The following is a 20,692-nucleotide window of genomic DNA, read 5'->3' on the forward strand; positions in this document are numbered from 1 at the left end:
TGTGCAGAAGCTTTTTAATTTGAGCCAATCCAAGTAACTTAAAATATTGGGTTTTGTTTTCCTCTTTCTATGTATTTGTTAATAGAAAACAAAATAAACTTTTATACTTTTTTCATATTTATTCTTTAAATTTAGAAAAAATTAATGCAAAGAAAGAAAGCATTGCCTCTTAATCTATAGAAAAGCTTTTAGTGGTAAATACAAATATTAAATATATTGTTTCAAACAGTACTTTTAGAAGTTACCAAGTCCTTGATACTGTCTTAGCATAATAAATTTAAATAACTTTGAATAGGATTTTCTTTTACAAAAAGCACTTTAAGAAAAATCTGGTATTTTATAGAATCAATGAAATTAAATTATGTTTTTATATTTAAGAACTCATTGATTGCTTTAAATCCATTTGTTTGCCTTTGCTTTTTATTCCTGGCCACAATGGTTAAGATGTTGGTAGGTCATTTATGGTAGAGGCTAGGAGGGAGTTTTGGTCCCTGACTTTGTGGATTTAGAGAGAATTTTTGTTTCCAGACATTTAAGGAAATCATTGTCTAGTCATTAGCTTCAAAATATCCAGTTTTCAACAAACGATTAGGAGGCATGCAAAGAAACAAGAAAGTATGGCCCATATATAGGAAAAATAGCAATGAATAGAAATTATTCTTGTAGGGGACAGGCATTAGAATTATTAAACAAAGAAGAAAAAAGTAGATAGGTTGGACTTCATTAAAATTAAAAACTTGTGTTCATCAATGGTTTATTATAAAGAAAGTGAATAGAGAAACTGTAGAATGGGAGAAAATATTCACAAATCACATATAGGGATCTAGTATCCCAAATATAAAGAGCTGCTACAACTCAACAATAAAAAGTAAATAATCCAATTATTGATAAAAATCATACAACTCAATAGCAAGAAATCATAACCCAGTTTAAAAATGGGGAAAAAACCTGAGTAGACATTTCTCCAAAGTTGACATAAAAATGGCCAACAAGTATATTAAAAGGTGTTTAACATCACTAATCGTCAGGGAGATGGCAAATCAAAACCACAATATCACCTCACACCCATTAAGGATAGCTATTATAGGTTGAGTATCCCTTATACAAAATTATTGGAACCAGAAGTATTTTGAATTTTGAATTTTGGAACATTTGCATTATACTTACCACTTGAGCATCCAAAATCTGAAATCTGAAATGCTCCATTGAGCATTTCCTTTGAGCATCACGTCGGCATTCAAAAGTTTCAGATTGTAGGCCGGGCGCCGTGGCTCACGCCTGTAATCCTAGCACTCTGGGAGGCCAAGGCGGGTGGATCGCTCGAGGTCAGGAGTTCGAGACCAGCCTGAGCAAGAGCGAGACCCCATCTCTACTAAAAATAGAAATAAATTATCTGGACAACTAAAAGTATATATAGAAAAAAAAAGTTAGCCGGGCACGGTGGCACATGCATGTAGTCCCAGCTACTCGGGAGGCTGAGGCAGTAGGATCGCTTAAGCCCAGGAGTTTGAGGTTGCTGTGAGCTAGGCTGATGCCACGGCACTCACTTTAGCCCGGGCAACAGAGCGAGACTCTGTCTCAAAAAAAAAAAAAGTTTCATATTTTAGAGCATTTTGGATTTAGGATTTTCGGATTTGGGATGTTCACCCAGCATCAAAAAGATGAGATAACATGTAAGTATTGCCAAGGTTGTAGAGAAAAGAAAACCCATGTACACTCTTGGTGGGAATGTAGATTAGTGCAGCCGTTATGGAAAGCAGTTTTGAGGTTCCTAAAGAAATTAAAAATGGAATTACTATATGACTCACTAAATCCTTTTTCTGGGTATATACCCAAAGGAGATGAAATCACCACCTTGTAAAGACATCTATACTCCCACGTTCAGTGCAGCATTATTTACAATAGGCAAGACATGGAAACAACCTAGGTGTTTGTCATCAGAAACTGTGGCATATATATAGAATGGAATATTATTCAGCCTTGAAAAATGAGATTTTACCATTTGCCACAACATGAATGAAACCTGAGGACATTATGCTAAATGAAATAAGCCAGACACAAAAAGAAAAATATTGCATGATATCACTTATATGTGGAATCTTTTTTTTTTTTTTTTTTTGGAAACAGAGTCTTGCTCTGTTGCCCGGACTAGGGTGCTGTGGCAACAGCCTAGCTCACAGCAACCTCAAACTCCTGGGCTTAAGTGATCCTTCTGCCTCAGCCTCCCGAGTAGCTGGGACTACAGGAATGTGCCACCATGCCTGGCTAATTTTTTCTATATAGTTTTAGTTGTCCAGATAATCTCTTTCTATTTTTAGTAGAGACACAGTCTTGCTCTTGCTCAGGCTGGTCTCAAACTCCTGACCTCATGATCCTCCCACCTCGGCCTCCTAGAGTGCTAGGATTATAGGCGTGAGCCACGGCGCCTGGCCCTATATGTGGAATCTTAAAAAGAAGAAAAGGTCAAATCTATAGAGATAGAGAATAAAACAGTGCCACAGGGGAGAAAATAAGTAGCTATGTGAGATGATATATTAATTTGTTTCACTATAGTAACAGTTTTACTATATATATGTATCACATAACATCATGTTATATTCCTTAAATATACACAAATAAAAAAATTCAATTTTAAAAAAATGAGCAAAGGACCTGAATAGACATATATCCAAAGAAGATATACAAATGGTCAATAAGTATAGGAAAAGATGTTCGATGTCATTAGTAATTAGGGAAATATAAATCAAAACCATAATGAGATACCATTTTACACCCACTAGGGTGGCTATAATTTTTTTAAGAGGGGTAAAATAACTATTTTGGGTGAGGATATGGAAATTGGAACCCTCGTACATTACTAGTGGGAATTTAAGATGGTGTAGCCACTGTGGAAGACGGTTTGGCAGTTTATCAAAAAGTTAGAGTTACTGCATGACCCAGCAGTTCTACTTCTAGTTAAATACCCAAGAAAATTAAGAACATGGTCACACAAAAAGTTATAAATAAATGTTCATAGCAACATTATTGATAATATCCAAAAAGTGGAAATAACCTAAATGTCCATCAACTGATGAATAGAGAAACAAAATAATCTGGCCGGGCGCGGTGGCTCACGCCTGTAATCCTAGCACTCTGGGAGGCCGAGGCGGGTGGATCGCTCAAGGTCAGGAGTTCGAGACCAGCCTGAGCAAGAGCGAGACCCCATCTCTACTAAAAAAATAGAAAGAAATTATCTGGCCAACTAAAATATATATAGCAAAAATTAGCCGGGCATGGTGGCGCATGCCTGTAGTCCCAGCTACTCGGGAGGCTGAGGCAGTAGGATCGCTTAAGCCCAGGAGTTTGAGGTTGCTGTGAGCTAGGCTGACGCCATGGCACTCACTCTAGCCTGGACAAAAAAGCGAGACGCTGTCTCAAAAAAAAAAAAAAAAAAAAGAGAAACAAAATATGGTATCTCCAAACAATGGAATATTATTCAACCATAAAAAGGGCAGTGAAAGTTCTTAAGTTGCATCCTTTCTTACAACTTGAAGATTTCAGTTGTCATTTAAATGAAAAGACAAAACTGAAAACTTCTTTTAGAGAACCCTACATGTCTGAGGACTCCAGTTTGAGAAACATTTTTATGGAAATTACTCAGTGCAAGAACTCTATTTATTATGATTTTTCCTGTGTGATACTCTTCATACAACTATCAATTTGAGGAGGTTTAGCTCTCCGAGTATCCTTCTCATCATGTATTAATATATGCTTCTATGTGCTAATTGCCTGCTAAGCATTTTAAATTATATTATTAGAGTTGTTTATTAACTAATTGGTACTGATTTTTCAAATTATGCTGTTCTCAGCCAAATCCAAGAGATGAATGACAAATTTCTTTTTTTTTATAAATTTTTTTATTTCAGCATATTGTAGGAGTATAAAAGTTTAGGTTACGTATATTGCCCTTGGCCCCCAAGCCCCCGAATCAGAGCTTCAAGCGTGTCCATCCCCTAGACGGTGCAGACAAATTTCTTATATAGAAATTTTTTTTTTTTTTTTTTTTTTGAGACAGAGTCTCACTCTGTTGCCGGGGCTAGAGTGCTGTGGCATCAGCTTAGCTCACAGCAACCTCAAACTGCTGGCTCAAGCGATCCTCCTGCCTCAGCCTCCCGAGTAGCTGGGACTACAGGCATGCACCACCATGCCCAACTAATTTTTCCTATATATATTTTTGGTTGTACAAATAATTTATTTCTATTTTTAGTAGAGACGGGGTGTCGCTCTTGCTCAGGCTGGTCTCGAACTCCTGAGCTCAAATGATCCACCTGCCTTGGCCTCCCAGAGTGCTAGGATTACAGGCGTGAGCCACTGTTCCAGACCTATATAGAAATTTTTGACTCAACTGAACTATAAAGCATTGTCCTATTTCTTCAGTGTTCACTTACTTGGTTTAGTCTGGTATATTTGAACAGAAAGCAATGTGGTTTCTAGTTCCTAAAACTACTCTCTGGAGATTGCTTAAGATTGGGTATAATTTAGCAACTTTTTAAAAATCAACAGGATACTTTTACTTAGTAACCTTACCTCTTTTTAAATGGTGATATGCAAATTGGTTTCCTGAAACCAGCATTTCTTTTCTTAATGCTCCTTATTTAAATACTCCGACTGCCAAATATAATGCCCTTCCACATAAGTACAACAACTGTAATAGTTTTTCCTCATCAGAGGTTTTATGTTGCTATTTTTATTGTGTTTTGTAAATAGAAAGCAGTTAATACCGGAATCATACCATCAGCAAATTTTTGGTAACTGTCTCATAGCTCTTTGACTACTCGCTCTTATTTTGGTAGGCCTGCCTGTCTGGCTGCTGTTAAATTGTTGTCTGCTGTCTCTGCAGCCCCAGAATCTCAGATAAATTTAGCAGATGTGAATCTCCAGGTAATAGTCCAACGGTAGCACAGTATGACTCGTTTTAGATAGCTTATTTGTTGCTCAAAATTGCCCAGTCTGTGAGATAGTATTATTTAGGTCCTGTAACTTGTGTCTGCAGTACTGTGAAATATTGCAGGATGTTACTCCAAAATAGTAGATCTTTGCCTTTTTGAAATTAGAAGAGATATTCTTCAATTTCTAGACCAAGAAGGTAGTTTGCTTTTTTCCCCACTGAAAGTAGGAGGATAAAGATTTCAAGAAAGTTAATGTTTCTCAATTATGGGAAAGAATTTCAAAGCTTTGTAAAAGTTAACAGAAAATATCTAACCATAAAAATACTTAAATATCCTTTAAAAATCTTAGATGTTGTATGAGTAAGATAGCTTAATCACTTTTATTCATCACCTATTTACCACCGTCTTTTAGGCATCATGTTAGATATTAGGTATACAATAAAAGATTGTGAACTGACTTCGAGTTCACAATCTAGAAGGGGAAACAAGAGAATTATAACTTATAGCACATTATAATAAGTAATATATATCCTAGAGTATATTGAGAACAGGTAGAATTCCAGATAGGTAAATTCTCAGATGGGTATAAAATAATTGCATTGGAGGCAGAAAAGATGGGAGCTAAGGAAACAAGAAGTGGCACCTGAGCATGAGGCAGGCATTAGCTAATTCTTTACTTTTGGATTTGGGAAAACTCTAAAGTCATATCTTTCATCTTCCTTGTTCAACGTTTTCTGCTTTCTTTTATTTCTACTTTTATAGAAAAGTTTAGAATGGATGTTTATTATTTTAAATTTATTGTATAATTTCATTTTATATTGATAAATTTAAAAATATTTATGTTTTATTAACTGTGATAGATGATAAACCTTATTTATGCTTCTGTGAATCTCCATAGGAAAAAAAGTATATTTTGTTAGTTACAGTGATACAGTTAGCTGATTATCCTTGTTTTGCATTCAGGTTTCAGAATGGATGTTAACAAAATCATTGTCAGGTCTTTTGACATCTTTTTTGTTGTGGTTGTTAGTGCAAGCCTGGCACAGTTGCCTTGCATTCGGGTTGTCCACCTTAAATTGTAAATTTTGAAAAGGGCTAAATAAGTGTCAGTATTTTCCTTATTATAGTTCCCTTCCTCTCCAGTCCTCTGCCAGACATGAAGTTTAACAAACCTTTTTTATGACATTAATTCATAATGTCATCTCATTTATCAGTTCATCTATCATTAATAGAAATCTGAAACTTAAAATTCTTTTGTGTTTTATACATGTTTAATTTGAAGTAACAGTGGGATATCCAAATGGAAATGTCCATTTAGCAGTTGGACACTCAGATCCCAAAGTACTGAGCTGAGAAAGATTGTACTCACCCTTCTTAGAGGAAGTTCTTAGAACGAAATTCAAATCCTGTCATTCCTTTACTCTTAATCCTTGGATGATTGTTTGGAAGTCCTTACAACCATGTAGCCTCTCATTATCCCTCTGACCTCATCTCCTACTCCCCCCATTCCCCATTTCTAGCCATACTCACCTCTCTGTGTTTCTCAAAAAGCAGTTGTGCTCCTTCCTTCAGGCGTTCTCCTTTCCCCTGCCAGGAGCACCCTCCTCCATATCTCATTCCTGTGGCTTTCTCCCTCATCTCCTTCATGTCGTTGCTCATATCTCGCCTTTTGTAGTAAGGACTTTCCTAACTACCTTACTGTCTACACTTCTACTTCCACACACCTAAGCCTCTATTTTTGCTTTATTTTTCTCCATATCACTTACCACCTTCTTATATACTATATAATTTACATTTTAATTTTATTTGTTTGTCCCCTCACAATAGAATGTAACTCTGTGAGGACAGTGATTTTGTAAATTTTGTTCACAGATGTATCCCAGTGCCTAGAACAGTGGTTGGCATACAGTAGGAGATCAGTAAATATTTGTTGATAACTTAAATTGGGCTGCTCCACACTGAGGTCAATTTAAAGTTTTTTACCTAATGTTTATCTTTGCTGGGAACATAGAATATTACTAAGGATTTTATTTTTAAAAGTCTTTTCTTGAGTTTGAAACTAAAGTTAGCATATATATATGTGTATATGTTTGTATATACAGATGATATATGTCATTTTTATGACATTAATTCATAATGCAGTTCATCTCATTTATCATAAATAGAAATCTCAAGCTTAAAAGTCTATTATGTTTTATATATGTTTAATTTCAGGTGACAGTGGGATATACAAATGGAAATGTCTATTTAGTAGTTAGACATACATAATTTATGATGTATAGATGATATATGTAATATATAGTACATAACATAACCTATAAACTATTTGGACAGGCATTTAGTCACTCATTCACCAAATTCTATAATAGTCACACAATAGGTAAGAGCTGTTGCAAACTTTGTATATTCTGTTAAGGATTGGATGTTGTCTAGTGGGTAATGAGAATTTAGTAGTGAAGCGTTTTAAGCAAGAAACTGACATGATCAGATATACATTTGGTAGCCTCCTCTGATGGCTCCTCAGAGAGTGGATTTAAGGAGGACAACAGGAAACAGGGAGATCATGTGGAAAGCTATTTTATTAGTCCAGCAAGAGATAGTATGAACCCAAACTGGGGTCTCGGTAAAAGAGAATATGAAGAAGGGATGGATTTTAGAAATATTCAGGAAATTCAAATTGACAAATCTTGGTGTTTGTTTGCATGCGGAGTGTGAGAGAAGAGACTAGAATGACTCCAGTGTACCAACTGAGACAAAAAAATACATGAGGAAGAAATAGGTTTAAAGAAAGATTCTGTACTTTGCCCAAGGATGAGCAGGTGGTTAAACCAGGACTCAAACAAGGTCTTTCTGGCCCAAAAGCCCATGATTTTTTTTCTTCTTTTAATATTATTTTTGACACATAATAATTGTACATGTTTATGAGGTACAGTGTAATACTTTGATATATACAATGTATAATGATCAAATCAGGGTAATTAGCATATTCATCCCCTCAATCATTTATCATTTCTTTGTGTTAGGACCATTCCAAATCCATTCTTCTAGCTATTTTAAAATATACAACAAGTTATTATTAATTGTAGTCACCATACAGTGTGCTATAGAACACTAGAACTTATTCCCGTATCTAGCTATAATTTTGTATCTGTTAACCAACCTCTGGCTATCCTCCTCCCCTTCCCCCATCCTTCCCATCCTCTAATAACACTATTCTATTCTCTACTTTCATGAAATCAACTTTTTTAGCCTCCATATATGAGTGAGAAAATGCATTATTTGTCTTTCTGTTTCTGGCTTATTTCATTTGAAATAATGTTCTTCAAGCTCATCTGTGTTGCCTGCAATGACAGGATTTCATTCTTTTTATGGCTGAATAATATTCCATTGTGTATATATACCACATTTTCTTTATCCATTTTTCTGATAGATACTTAGATTGATTCTGTGTCTTGGCTATTGTGAATAGTGCTGCAATAAACATAGGAGTGAGGTATCTCTGACGTACTGATTTCATTTCCTTTGGATATACCTAGTAATGGGATTGCTGGATCATATGGTAGTTCTGTTTTTAGTTTTTTGAGAAATTTTCCATGGTGTTTTCCAAAATGGTTGTACTAATTTACATTCCCCTTTCTCCGCATTCTGGCCAGCACCAAAGCCCGTGCTTTACCATGCCCCAGTAGTGGAATCTAGTCTCATCAGGGAAGTGATATCTTGAAAATGACATTTAAGTAGGGATGCTTTTGCTGCTGTTTATAGGACAGATTAGAAGTGAGAATGACTGGAATTGAGAAATAAGATTAAAGGATCTTGCATTAATCTAGAATGAGATATTTGGTTCCAAACTGGGATCATAACTGTATCTGGGAATGAAAAGGGGGGAGACAATCTAAAATCTCTTGTTAAGGAAGAATCAGCAGGACATGGATACCAATTAGAAATGAAAAGTAACAGAGAGGAAGACCAAAAAGTTGGAAGATTACAATCCTGGAAGTAGGAAATTTTCACAATATGTACTTCCAATATGGAGAAATTGGAAATGTACCTTTTTCATTGCATGGTTAAGTTCATGATTAAAATTTTAGGGGTTATTTGTACACCAAAAATAATATGACAGTCTTTGGTCTTCAGAAAATGGTTAGAATCAGTGAGTTTTAGGACTGGAGACAAAGGGTTTACTCACATATATTAATTAAAGCCATGTGAGAGATTCTTATAGAGACCAACATTCTTTATAATAAATTTTCCCAGTGTGACTGCTTGTATACAGTGCTGTACTTGTTTAATAACTTAGAATTTAAGAAAAAGGTTTTCCCATTCAACGATAATTTTCCCTCCTTTTATGAAGGTAGATGGAGTAAAAGAGAATGGTGAAATGTGTTGTTTGGCACTAATAAAATCCAAAAGATATTGATGATTGTAGGCTAGGGATAGGGTTCACAGATTCAGTAGGTATTATACAGAGTGTAGTGGTTGATGAGGCCAGATCAGAAGGGATCTTTAAGTGTAGTTACCAACTGGTGCAACATGTGAGAGACCTGGCTGGCGTGCTAGGGGGAATGACTTTGTGTTCTCTGGCACCTATACCAAGATCCTAACATAGACTAAACACTTGATCTTTGTTGCCTGACTACATAAACAAAAGGTTAGGAGTATAGAATTCGAAGTGTAAGGTATAATTCAAAATCTAAATCTAATTTATCACTTTAACTTTAATAAACATATATATGTATTATTTTTCTATCAATATAAAATCCCAAACCTTATGAGTAAAAGTTATTTTAAATTGTTTTTCAAAGTAGGGTCTAAATAATAAATACAAACAATAATTTCTCTGATTCCAGTTATACATTCAACTTTTACATTTACACATGAAAGTGATTTTTTTTCTCTTTGAAAAAAAACTCAGTATCTAATCATTCTAACAATGTTTTCATCTTGATTGCAAGGATTTCACAAAGGATTATTAATTTCATTTTACGGATGTAGGAAAAAAAGTGTAGAAACACTCAATAGCTGATGACTTCTGTGCTTTTATGTAGATGCTGATGTTTTGTGATGGTAGTAGTTATCTTTTCTTTGAGAGACCACAATTTTTAGAAATTTTCTAACCTAAGAGAGCTTCCTCTCCCCTTACTTGGTTGGAAAGGTTATAAGGGTCGATTTCTTACTGTTGTCCTTTCTTTTTAGGTGTGAAGTTTTTCAACATGAGTGGCCTCGGGGACAGTTCATCCGACCCTGCTAACCCAGACTCACATAAGAGAAAAGGATCACCATGTGACACATTGGCATCAAGGTAGGAACACTCTCCTTTTCCTAGTCTATTTCTGGCAGAGCTGTTTTATTATTTTCACTGCCACTTTAGAGCTTTTATCTAATCTGCTCCAAGTTTGGTGGCCTTCTCTGAGTTCTTCATACTCATCATGCTCTCTTCCTTCCCCCAGGATCTTTGCGCATGCTTCTCCCTCAATCCAGCTTGCTTCCTCTGGATTTCCTTTAGTCAATGCCTATGCATCCTTCAGATGCCAGCTTAGTCATTACTTCCTTAAAGGGAGGCTTCTCTTCCTTCCGTAACTTTTAGATCACATCTCTCCCCTTTATATCTGTCTCACATGTTTTTTTATAGCTCTAATCCATAATTGCAGGATTTTACTAGTTTGTGTGATTATCTCATGAATTCCTGGCTCCTCCACCAGACTCAAAGCTGCCATTTGGTAAGGGACCTTGTCTGTCCTTGCTCATCATTGTATCCCTGATTCCTAGCACAGTGTACGGCTTATATATAGTAAGGACCCAGTAAAGATTTGTCAAAATCTTTGAATAAATTGAATAAATAAATCTATTATACATCTTAAACTGCTGTATTAGAACATTATGATATTAGTGTAACTAAGAAAGATATTGTTGTAATGTCAGGATTTTAAAAAACTGATTGTTTGTAGAGTTAAATATTTGCTATAAGGACCACCTTAAACAGGCTAAGGAGATCCTAATGAATCCCAGATAGAAAAGGAAGCTCAATCAGATTAAAAGAGTAGCTTTTCACATTGGGGGAGGAGAGTGGGGATTTTATCCATTCCTTTTCTAGGATTTAGAGCAAAGTTTATCAACCTCCACACTATTGACATTTTAGGCCAAATAATTATTTATTGTGGGGAGGCTATCCTATATTTTGTAGGATGTTTACCAGCGTCCCTGCTTCTACACACTAAATTCCAGTAGCATCTTAGTTGTGATAACCAAAAATGTCCCCAAACATTGCCAAATGTGCCCTGGAGCCCGGGGAAGCAAACTTACCTCCATTTGCTAATCACTGATCTAGATAGAGAGTCAAGCTGCAGAAGATTCTTTTGTCTTTGCATTGCATGCTTCTTTCTCATGGGGGAATAAAGAAAGGATTTTTATTTTTATTTTTATTTTTTTTGAGACAGAGTCTTGCTCTGTTGCCCAGGCTAGAGTGAGTGTCATGGCGTCAGCCCAGCTCACAGCAACCTCAAACTCCTGGGCTCAAGCGATCCTACTGCCTCAGCCTCCCGAGTAGCTGGGACTACAGACATGAGCCACCATGCCCGGCTAATTTTTTCTATATATATAGTTTTAGTTGGTCAGATAATTTCTTTCTATTTTTAGTAGAGACGGGGGTCTCACTCTTGCTCACGCTGGTCTCGAACTCCTGACCTCAAGCGATCCACCTGCCTCGGCCTCCCAGAGTGCTAGGATTACAGGCGTGAGCCACCGCGCCCGGCCCAAAGAAAGGATTTTAACAGGAGAATGCCTGGGCTCTAGGCTAGAAGAAGAAAAGCAATCATTTTTCTTACTCAGCTCAGAGAATTGTCATAGAGAGATAATAACCTAGGTACTCATGGTCATAAGTAAATGTCCTCACCAGTAAATGTCCAGATTCTAGGAGGAATGTTGATATCAAGATGTGTATTGTCAAAGTTAATGTTCTTGTGTATATCTGTATATAAAGCTAATCTTTCTTAAAAGAAAGGTTAAGAATAAATAAAATATTGTCTTCTACATTTAATTTTGGGGGGGGAACTTCTTAAATATATAAAAGAATATAGATTAAGAAACTGTATATCCAGCATGTATAATTGATAATATTTTATCATATCATTATAATTTTATTAATATTTTATCATATTTGGATAATCTTATTTAAATAAAAATAATGGAATATTAATTGATTATTAATAAATTAATAATGATAATAACAATAAATTTTTCCAATCTATTTTTAAATAAGTATTTACACACAGATATGTGTAAACAATATAGAGTGTTTATTAAATTTACATAAATTATATAATACTGTATACATTTTTCTATAGTATACTTTTTTCCAATATGGATCTTGAGATTAAATATACATAGATTTATTCAGTCTGTTAACTTTTGATTAGTACTGCATTACATGAATATACCATATTTGAAAAATCCATTTCCCTACAGATGTATTCCCTAGAGATAAACAACTTGTTTGTTACAAATTTTTGCTATTACATCGAGCACTGCAGTGTGTATGTGCATATTCACACTCTTATACATAAGAGTTCCTTTAGGATCTATACACGTTTTTATGTTCACTAGGTAATTACCACATTGCTCTTCAAATGACAAGCATTAAGAGTTCCTCTTTTCCTTCATTCTTACTAATAACCACTGTTCTCTTCTCACTTTAACATTTTGCCAATCTGATGGGTGTGGGGTTATAGTTTTAAGTACATTTCCCTGATACAATATTATAAGTGGGTAAGTTGATTATCTTTTTTTGTTTTTATTACCCATTGTGTTTTCCTCCTCTGTGAATTTGTTGGTTGTATCTTTTGCCTATATGCTTACTGGCTTTGTTTTCCTTTTCTTTTTTTATTTGTCAGAGTCATTTTAAATTTTCTAGTTACTAACTTTTTTTACTTATGTGTGATGCAAATATCTTCTCCCGGCCTGTCTGTTAACTCTATTTATGATATCTGTTGACATACAGAACCTTAGATTTTCATTTTGGGGTCTTGCTTAAGAATTTTTTTCTCTACTCTAAGACTTTAAATATATTTTTATATATTTTCTTTTATACACATTTAGGGTTTAATTAATCCAAAATTTATTTCTGTGCATGGTATAATGTTAGGGAACTATTATTTTTCCCAGTCATTAGTTATGACACCAGCATTCCCTGTTTTTGTACTGTTACCTTTATCATAAATCAGGTTCCCAGATATATAGGGATCTGGTTCTGAGCTTTCTTATGATAATCACCTTGATATCTTATGGGACAAGTCCCTGTTCCTTGTTATTTTTCATAATTATTTTTCCTGTTCTTGGTTCTTTATTATTCCATACAGATTTTAGAATCAGTTTTTTAAGTTTACTTTGAAAAAAAATATTGCTGGGATATTGATTTTAATTTCATTTACTTTTATAGATTAAATTCAGAAAATTGACATTTCTATGATCTGGATTCTAGAGTGTCCATATTTATGAACACAAGACTTTTATTCAAGGTTTTCTTGTTCTTCAGTGATATTTTACAATTTTACCCATGAATGTCTAGCCCATTGTTGGGTAGATAGTAATATATTCCAGGGTACCACAGAGTATTTAATCCCTTTTAGGAATAGTATTATTTTGTCTATTACATTTTCTAATTAGCAGTTATTAATGGATAGGAATGCTAATGATTTGTGGATATCCATCCATTGTGCTGAAGTTTCTTATTTGTCTTAATGGCTTATCTATAGATTCTCTTTGATTTCCTTGTGTGTGCATAAAAACATCATTACAAATATCAGAAATTTTATGTATTTTTCTCCTCTTTAGATATCTTAAAGAGAATTATCTTCACGTTTGCTTTCAAAATATTTGAAAGTACCATCTCCTTGACGTTTATATGGATGGGCTTCAGTTTTAATAAAGTGATATCTTAGATATGTTAAACTAAAAATTTGTTATCTTGAAGCTGATTGAGTTTGTGCATAAATACCACTTTGTGGTGTTTCTGTCTCCCCAAACAAATGTGAACTTGTTAATCATAAAGTGCCTCTGTTAGACCCCAGGGTATTGCCAGCCCTGTGTATAGATCCCTGGATAGGAGAGTTTCTCAGTAACTGTTTGGTGGGGTGAGAGCTCATATCTCCCTCCTGTTGCCTCTGCTCCACTCCTTCATTCTTCCAGTAGAATAAGGTTTAAAATGCCAATCTTGGTTGCACTAAAAGCCCAGAATTCACAACTACATAATATATCTGTGTAACAAAACTGCACCTGTACCCCTTAAATTTATAAAATAAAATAAAATGCCAGGCTTAAAATGATGGGTATCTGTGCCTTATGCTTGTTTAACATTTCCAGTTCAACTCAACAAGTGCTTTTTAAATGCCTACAATTCAGCCAGCACCATATATATGATGGTATAAGGATATAAGTGAAGTATGAGACGTTTCTGTCTTCACGGAGCTTACAAGTCTGGTCATGCCACTCATTATTCTTCTTAAACCCTCTAGACTCCCCATTGCCCTGAAAATAAATAATCATAATCAAAGAGATGATGATAGATAACTTTTTTTGAGCTAATAGTATATGCCAGGAGCTCTGCCAAGCATTTTTCTTGTATCATCTTTTTTAATCCACAAAAACCCTGGGAGGTAATTAATGTCATTATCCCAATTTTACAGATAAAGAAATAGAAGCTTAGAGAGGTTAAGTTGCTAAGAGACTTGTCCAGGGTCTTGTGCAGCTAGTAAATGACAGAGGACGTTTGAGCCTGTGCTTTTACGCAATATACCACACTTTCTATCATAGCATGCAAGATCCCACACCTCTTGCCCTTTTGTTTCTTATCATCCATAGTTCAGCCATACTGAACTATTTATAGGTTCTTAAACTTGGTATTTTCACTGTCACTTTATATCTTTGAAAAAACTATTTTTTTTCCTTTGAAGAAAGCTGTTTCCTTTTCTTTGTTTTCCCACTAACTGGGGGCTGTATCAGATTTACTCCTGGATCATACATGGTTATCTGGCATATAATAAGTGTAAGAGTATTTGTTAAGCTAGCTAGTAAATTGAAGGAAAAAGATACTCACATGAGCAGTTAACTCTCAGTAGCATTAACTAGCATGTCTGCAATATAAATGGCAATAAAGGGGGTTAGTAAAGAGAGAAATGTATTAATGTTGGCCCAGAATACTAAAGGAAGCTTTCTTTTCCATTAAGGTAGAATTATTTTGTCATTTCCACCTTTCCTTCAGTTTTCACTCTGATTATAACTACTCTCATTTTATCTCCTTGTTTATTGGTGACTTCATTTCATGGTAATTTTTCCTAATCTCTATCTCAAGTCAATTTATAGACATGTCACTATTTTATTACTGTCAGATTCTTCCTTCCTCTGTCCCCTCTCTGTCTGCCTCTTGCCCATCCTATCACCTTTCTTTTTCTTTTACACTACAGTGATTTTCAAGCACTTCAATTTTACACAAAACTTACTATCAGAAACATATTTGGAAGTCCCACCAAGTGAATCTAATTTACTCATGTTGAAATTTAGACCCATAGATTTAAATAGATTAAACTAAATCTGCTAAGTAAGTTTCATATCACTTAGTTTCTCCAAGGTAAAATCAGATGTGTTCAAACGCTCTCAGATTGCAGAACTGAAGTTTTCTAAAACTTTGTATGTATCAAAATGTATATTAGTCATTTTATTCATGCCTCACTTTCAATGCCTTGGTGTGAAATTTGTCACAATATCTTACTGCATGTTCTTGCTGTGGGAGTTGTAAGATATAGTTTTAATAAATAAAATAGGAAAAATTCCTCAATAATGAAAAATTTAAAAGATAAAAGATAGAATATATGGTTGTTATAGTTTTAAAATTTGGTTTTGTTTTGTACCATTTCTTAGTATTTTGTTTATGTAGGTAAATACATTTGATTAGTTGACTTGGTTCTTTTCAACTTACTATATTGTTGTATAAATGTTATTGCTTTTATAGTCTTTAATATTATTAAGAAAAGTAAATGGTATTTTAATTGTTAGTTATGAGCGTTTTAGCAACGGGTCTTTCCCCGTGCTCCTCTTTTTTCTATCGCTTTTATATGCAGCCAAATGACTTCGATTGCTGCTTATAAAACAAAGAGCTACTTGTGACCGATCTTTCCTATTATGTTAGTTTAATAATGGAAAAATTTCAAAGTAATACTTTATTGTCTTTATATGTGTTACATAAAGCAAGGTGCCTGATGACTTGATTAAATAAACCAAGACTAAAGACTGGAAAGCAAAAATGAACACTGTTCATTCAGTACATTCAGTATGCTTAAAAAAAGTGCTAGCTGTTTGCACTGTTGTTGCTTGTTCTCATAATTTTGCTTTAAGATAAATCACTTTTGATTTTTTATTGCACTTATAAGAACTTATAAGTAGATGGTTTTTTCTATTTTTTTAAGACAAAGCTGTATACAAAAGACATTGTTCACTGTACCTTTGTCTCTATTATTCATTTTTTTTACCTTTGAATGGATACTTTTTTATTTTTGATTGAGGACCAGCTAATGGTCTAATTACTATAAGAATTAAGATTTTATCAGATTTCTAATTACAATTTATTTGAATTCTAGTACAGTCTGCCCTGCTTAATTTATAACAAACTTATTTTAAAATTCAGATGTTCTATTTCAAGGAATTATTTAGACTGTAAAATAGTGCCAAATGCAACTAGTATGTTTCCTTTTAATATCTTTGGTTATTTGAAAATATTCAAGGTAAACAAATGATTGGAGAAATACATCTGTTATAGCAGTCATTCACTCTTATCTATTTTAGCCAGAATTGTTTTCTGCACTTTGGTATTTTGCAGTGTCTGTTATATGTGAATTAAATTTCTTTCTAACACTGGTTTTACATTCTGGATAAAAATAAGGATCTCTCTAAATGTGTAGATATTAAATGTTTGATCAGAGCAGGAAATATGGTGATATAAATGTACACTAACTGGATTTTCTTTGTGCAACAGCACTGAAAAGAGGCGCAGGGAGCAAGAAAATAAATATTTAGAAGAGCTAGCTGAGTTATTGTCTGCCAACATTAGTGACATTGACAGCTTGAGTGTAAAACCAGACAAATGCAAGATTTTGAAGAAAACAGTCGATCAGATACAGCTGATGAAGAGAATGGAACAAGGTAAAAAAAATGGCTGCATACTTAGTTATTAAAACATTTATAATATGTGATCTTTTTATTAAGAAACTGTGCTGAACTTCATAATTTTATTAAAGAAATATTTTTATTAAGATGCTACTAATTTAGAAAGATCTGAGAGTCTTCTTGTTATAACAAAGTGGCTTATTAAGTTGACTTAAAAACTGGTTGCCTTGGGAAGTTATGGGACCCAGTATCATTGAGGATTGAGTCAGGAGATAGAAGTTGTGGAGGTGGGCCTGAGGCCCTGCTTAGAGTTGAAGGACAGTAACTCCAGAAGGGGAAATCTCTCCACCCGGATGAGAGAGCTTGCCTCTGCCTGGGCTCTGGGTGGGGAAAACAATCTTCTTTGAAAAAACTCTGTTGTATTTTTGAGGTTCATATTTATATCACCATATTTACTGGGAATCCCACACCACAAACTCCTGGGTTGCCTACCTGAAACAAAGGCAAAGCACTTTGAAGGAACATTTTCACAGCCTGGCCTCATGGGAGTGCCACAGAAAAAGTGCTTGTGAGGGTGATTTTATGCTAGAAATTTATATAACGTATGAGGAAATAATCTACAGTGAGTAAGAGCACTAATAACACACAGAAGGACTGGACTCAAAAGAACTTCAGATTATTCGCAGCAATATGAAAAGACTGTAGACAAATATATTTAAAATGATTAAAATTTTATGATTTTAAGATTTTAGAAGGTGGAAAAAAGATATCCTAGTGACAACTGATTTAGCGAACAGGAGAATCCATACCGTAAACCTGCAAAGGGAGCTCCAGTAAGAGGCTGTATAGCCTCTTCCTTACTTGGTCTCAAAACACGAACAGCCTGCCTCCTACTCCCTAAGCCGGAGATGGGAGATTCCTCTGGAGAAATAGAGCAATCCAAGGGAAAAGTTATGTGGGGATGATACTCAAATAAAAAAATTAGCTCCTTGTCTTGCCCCTCCTCCTCACACTGCTGCTAGTTGGCATTTTAGTACCTCTCACTCTTTAATATGAACAAAAAGTCAAATATTGGATGATACAAAAGAGAACCAACCAAGCAAACAAAGAGAAGAAAGGGAACTCAGAGGAAGCAAAAACAATGCAGGGACCAGAAGAAAACTTAAAACAACTGAACAGTCCCTCAGAGACATAAGGGAAGATACTTCATCCATAAAACAAGAATAAGGACCGGGCGCGGTGGCTCACGCCTGTAATCCTAGCACTCTGGGAGGCCGAGGCGGGTGGATCATTCGAGGTCAGGAGTTCGAGACCAGCCTGAGCAAGAGTGAGACCCCCATCTCTACTAAAAATAGAAAGAAATTAGCTGGACAGATAAAAATATATATAGAAAAAAATTAGCCAGGCATGGTGGCACATGCCTGTAGTCCCAGCTACTCAGGAGGCTAAGGCAGAAGGATTGCTTGAGCCCAGGAGTTTGAGGTTGCTGTGAGCTAGGCCTACGCCATGGCACTCACTGTAGCCCGGGCAACAGAGCAAGACTCTGTCAAAAAAAAAAAAAAAAAAAAAAGAATAAGGTGCTATAAAATGAAACATTCAAAGCAAGAAATAGCATAACAGGATAGATGGAAAAAACTTTACGTTGTTTCTACTCTATGCCTCCTCACATCCTCTGCCATGACCAGTTCCAGGTACTTTCTGTCTCAGGTATTTATACTTGCTATTCCCTCTGTCTGGAATGGTCTTTCGCTAGACATCCATGTGGCTCACTCACCCGTATCATGTCTTTGCTCAAATATGTCTTCTCAATTAAATTGGTCCTAACTACTCTATTTAAAATTTACAAAAACCAAAATCTACACATCCCTCTACACCTTCCTTGATTTTTCCCCCCATGGTACTTTTTTACATCTGACATATTACATGTTTTATATATTGTTTTCCTCCTCCTGCTAGAGCTCCACAAGGACAAAGATTTTTGTTTGTTCACCACTATATCCTCAATACCCCAAACAGTGCTTGGCTACATAGTAGGCTTTCAGTGAATATTTATTGACTGAATTGATGAAGGGATGAAATTTGAAGAAATCCCTTAGAATATAAACAAGCAATGGAAAATGAGAGAAAAGATAAGAAACTTACAGGATTAATTCAGGAGGTATAACATATAATTAGTCCCAGAAAAAGAGAACAGGGCAAATAGAAGAGAAGAAGTAATAAGAGAAAATAGTACCCACTAAAACCCTTCTCAGAACTAGAGAAATATGTTTCCAGATTGAAAGCCCTCATATAGCGCCCAGCATAATCAGTGAAAGAGAAAGAAAAAGAAACTCATACCAATGCATAATTTCGTGACATTTTAAAATCCTAGGGAGAAAAAACAAGATAGAGGAAAAAAACAGGTCTTACACACATTAGACTGTTTTCAGAATAGGTTCAGATTTCTAAAGAGCATTGAAAACTAGGATCCTAGACCTAGAATTTTGTGTTTATCCAAATCAAGTTGAGTGCAAAATAAAAACATTTTCAGACATTCAAAGTCTCAAAAATGTTACCTCCTATTGTACTTTTTTTAGAAATTTCTATCAAATCCAAGATAGCAAACCTAGAGAGAAAGGCATAGGATCTTAACCCTGGGAAACCATGGGATCTTAACACAGAAGAAAGGTAAAAGGCAACCCAGGATTATAGTTGTGCAGCATGAAAAACAGCCAGTCTCAGTTGGAGCAGGTGGATAGAGGACTCCAGGGAATATTTCCACAGAAAAAAAAAAGAAACACATAAGAGTATCTGATAACTGACCAAACTGAGAGGAATTTTTCATCTCTGGAGGAAAGTTAGGGTTTAATTAAACTCAGAAAATCTGAAACAAAATATAGGAAAAGAAATATAAATCATAGCATATATACTTGGCTCTTTTATAAAACATATAGCCATAGTAACATAAATATTAATTGCTCTAAAAATTGTTAAAACTATACTACAAGGATGAATAGAAGGGAAATGTGTGTGTAGCAGATCAGTATAAGTCAGTCAAATTCTTACCTTTTATGATAGCATGTCAGTAAATCATGTCTAACATGGACAAAATCAGGGTATAGAAAACAAGCATGTTACTGAGAAGTATGAAGTGTATTAATTAGAATATAGGCCAGCCTACTATAACAAGACACCCAAAATATAGTGGCTTTAAAAAGATAGTCCAGGTAGGTGTCAGGGATTCAGACTCCTTCCATATTTTTCGCTCTGCCATTCCTAGGGTGTTGCCATCATCCCTGTGGTCAAACATGGCTCAGCTCTTCATGTCCCAGGTGACAAGAAGGGGAAAAAATTAAGCAGGAAGACGTGTTTCTTTCCCTTTATGGATAAGACCCAGAAATTGCACATCACTTCCATTCACATCCCTTAGGCCAGAAACTAGTCACATAGCCATTCCTACCTTAGGTTTTCCCTAAAATTGTAAATGTTTTGCTTTTCACATATATTTATTTAATCTACTTGGACTTGGTGGTTTATGTTTTTTAGAACAAAAACCTTCCTTACCTCAATATCATAAAACACATGAAATAATGAAGGAAATGTATCTTAAAACTAAATAAGAAACTCTTACACCA

General features: G+C 35.0%; 1 protein-coding gene across 8 annotated transcripts in view; it reads left to right on the forward strand.

Annotated features, from left to right (window-relative positions):
• Positions 1-20,692, forward strand: part of NCOA1 (nuclear receptor coactivator 1) — a 241,129-nt gene that overhangs the window by 136,358 nt on the left and 84,079 nt on the right. For all 8 annotated transcript variants that reach the window (XM_045549164.1, XM_045549169.1, XM_045549165.1 and 5 more), the window contains 2 exons: positions 10,122-10,227; positions 16,948-17,114. In XM_045549164.1, coding sequence (XP_045405120.1) covers positions 10,139-10,227; positions 16,948-17,114 — 256 coding nt within the window. In that variant the 5' untranslated portion in view covers positions 10,122-10,138. The remainder of the gene's footprint in view (positions 1-10,121; positions 10,228-16,947; positions 17,115-20,692) is intronic.

The sequence above is a fragment of the Lemur catta genome, chromosome 4 (assembly GCF_020740605.2).
Source record: "Lemur catta isolate mLemCat1 chromosome 4, mLemCat1.pri, whole genome shotgun sequence".
Taxonomy (NCBI): Eukaryota; Metazoa; Chordata; class Mammalia; order Primates; family Lemuridae; genus Lemur; species Lemur catta.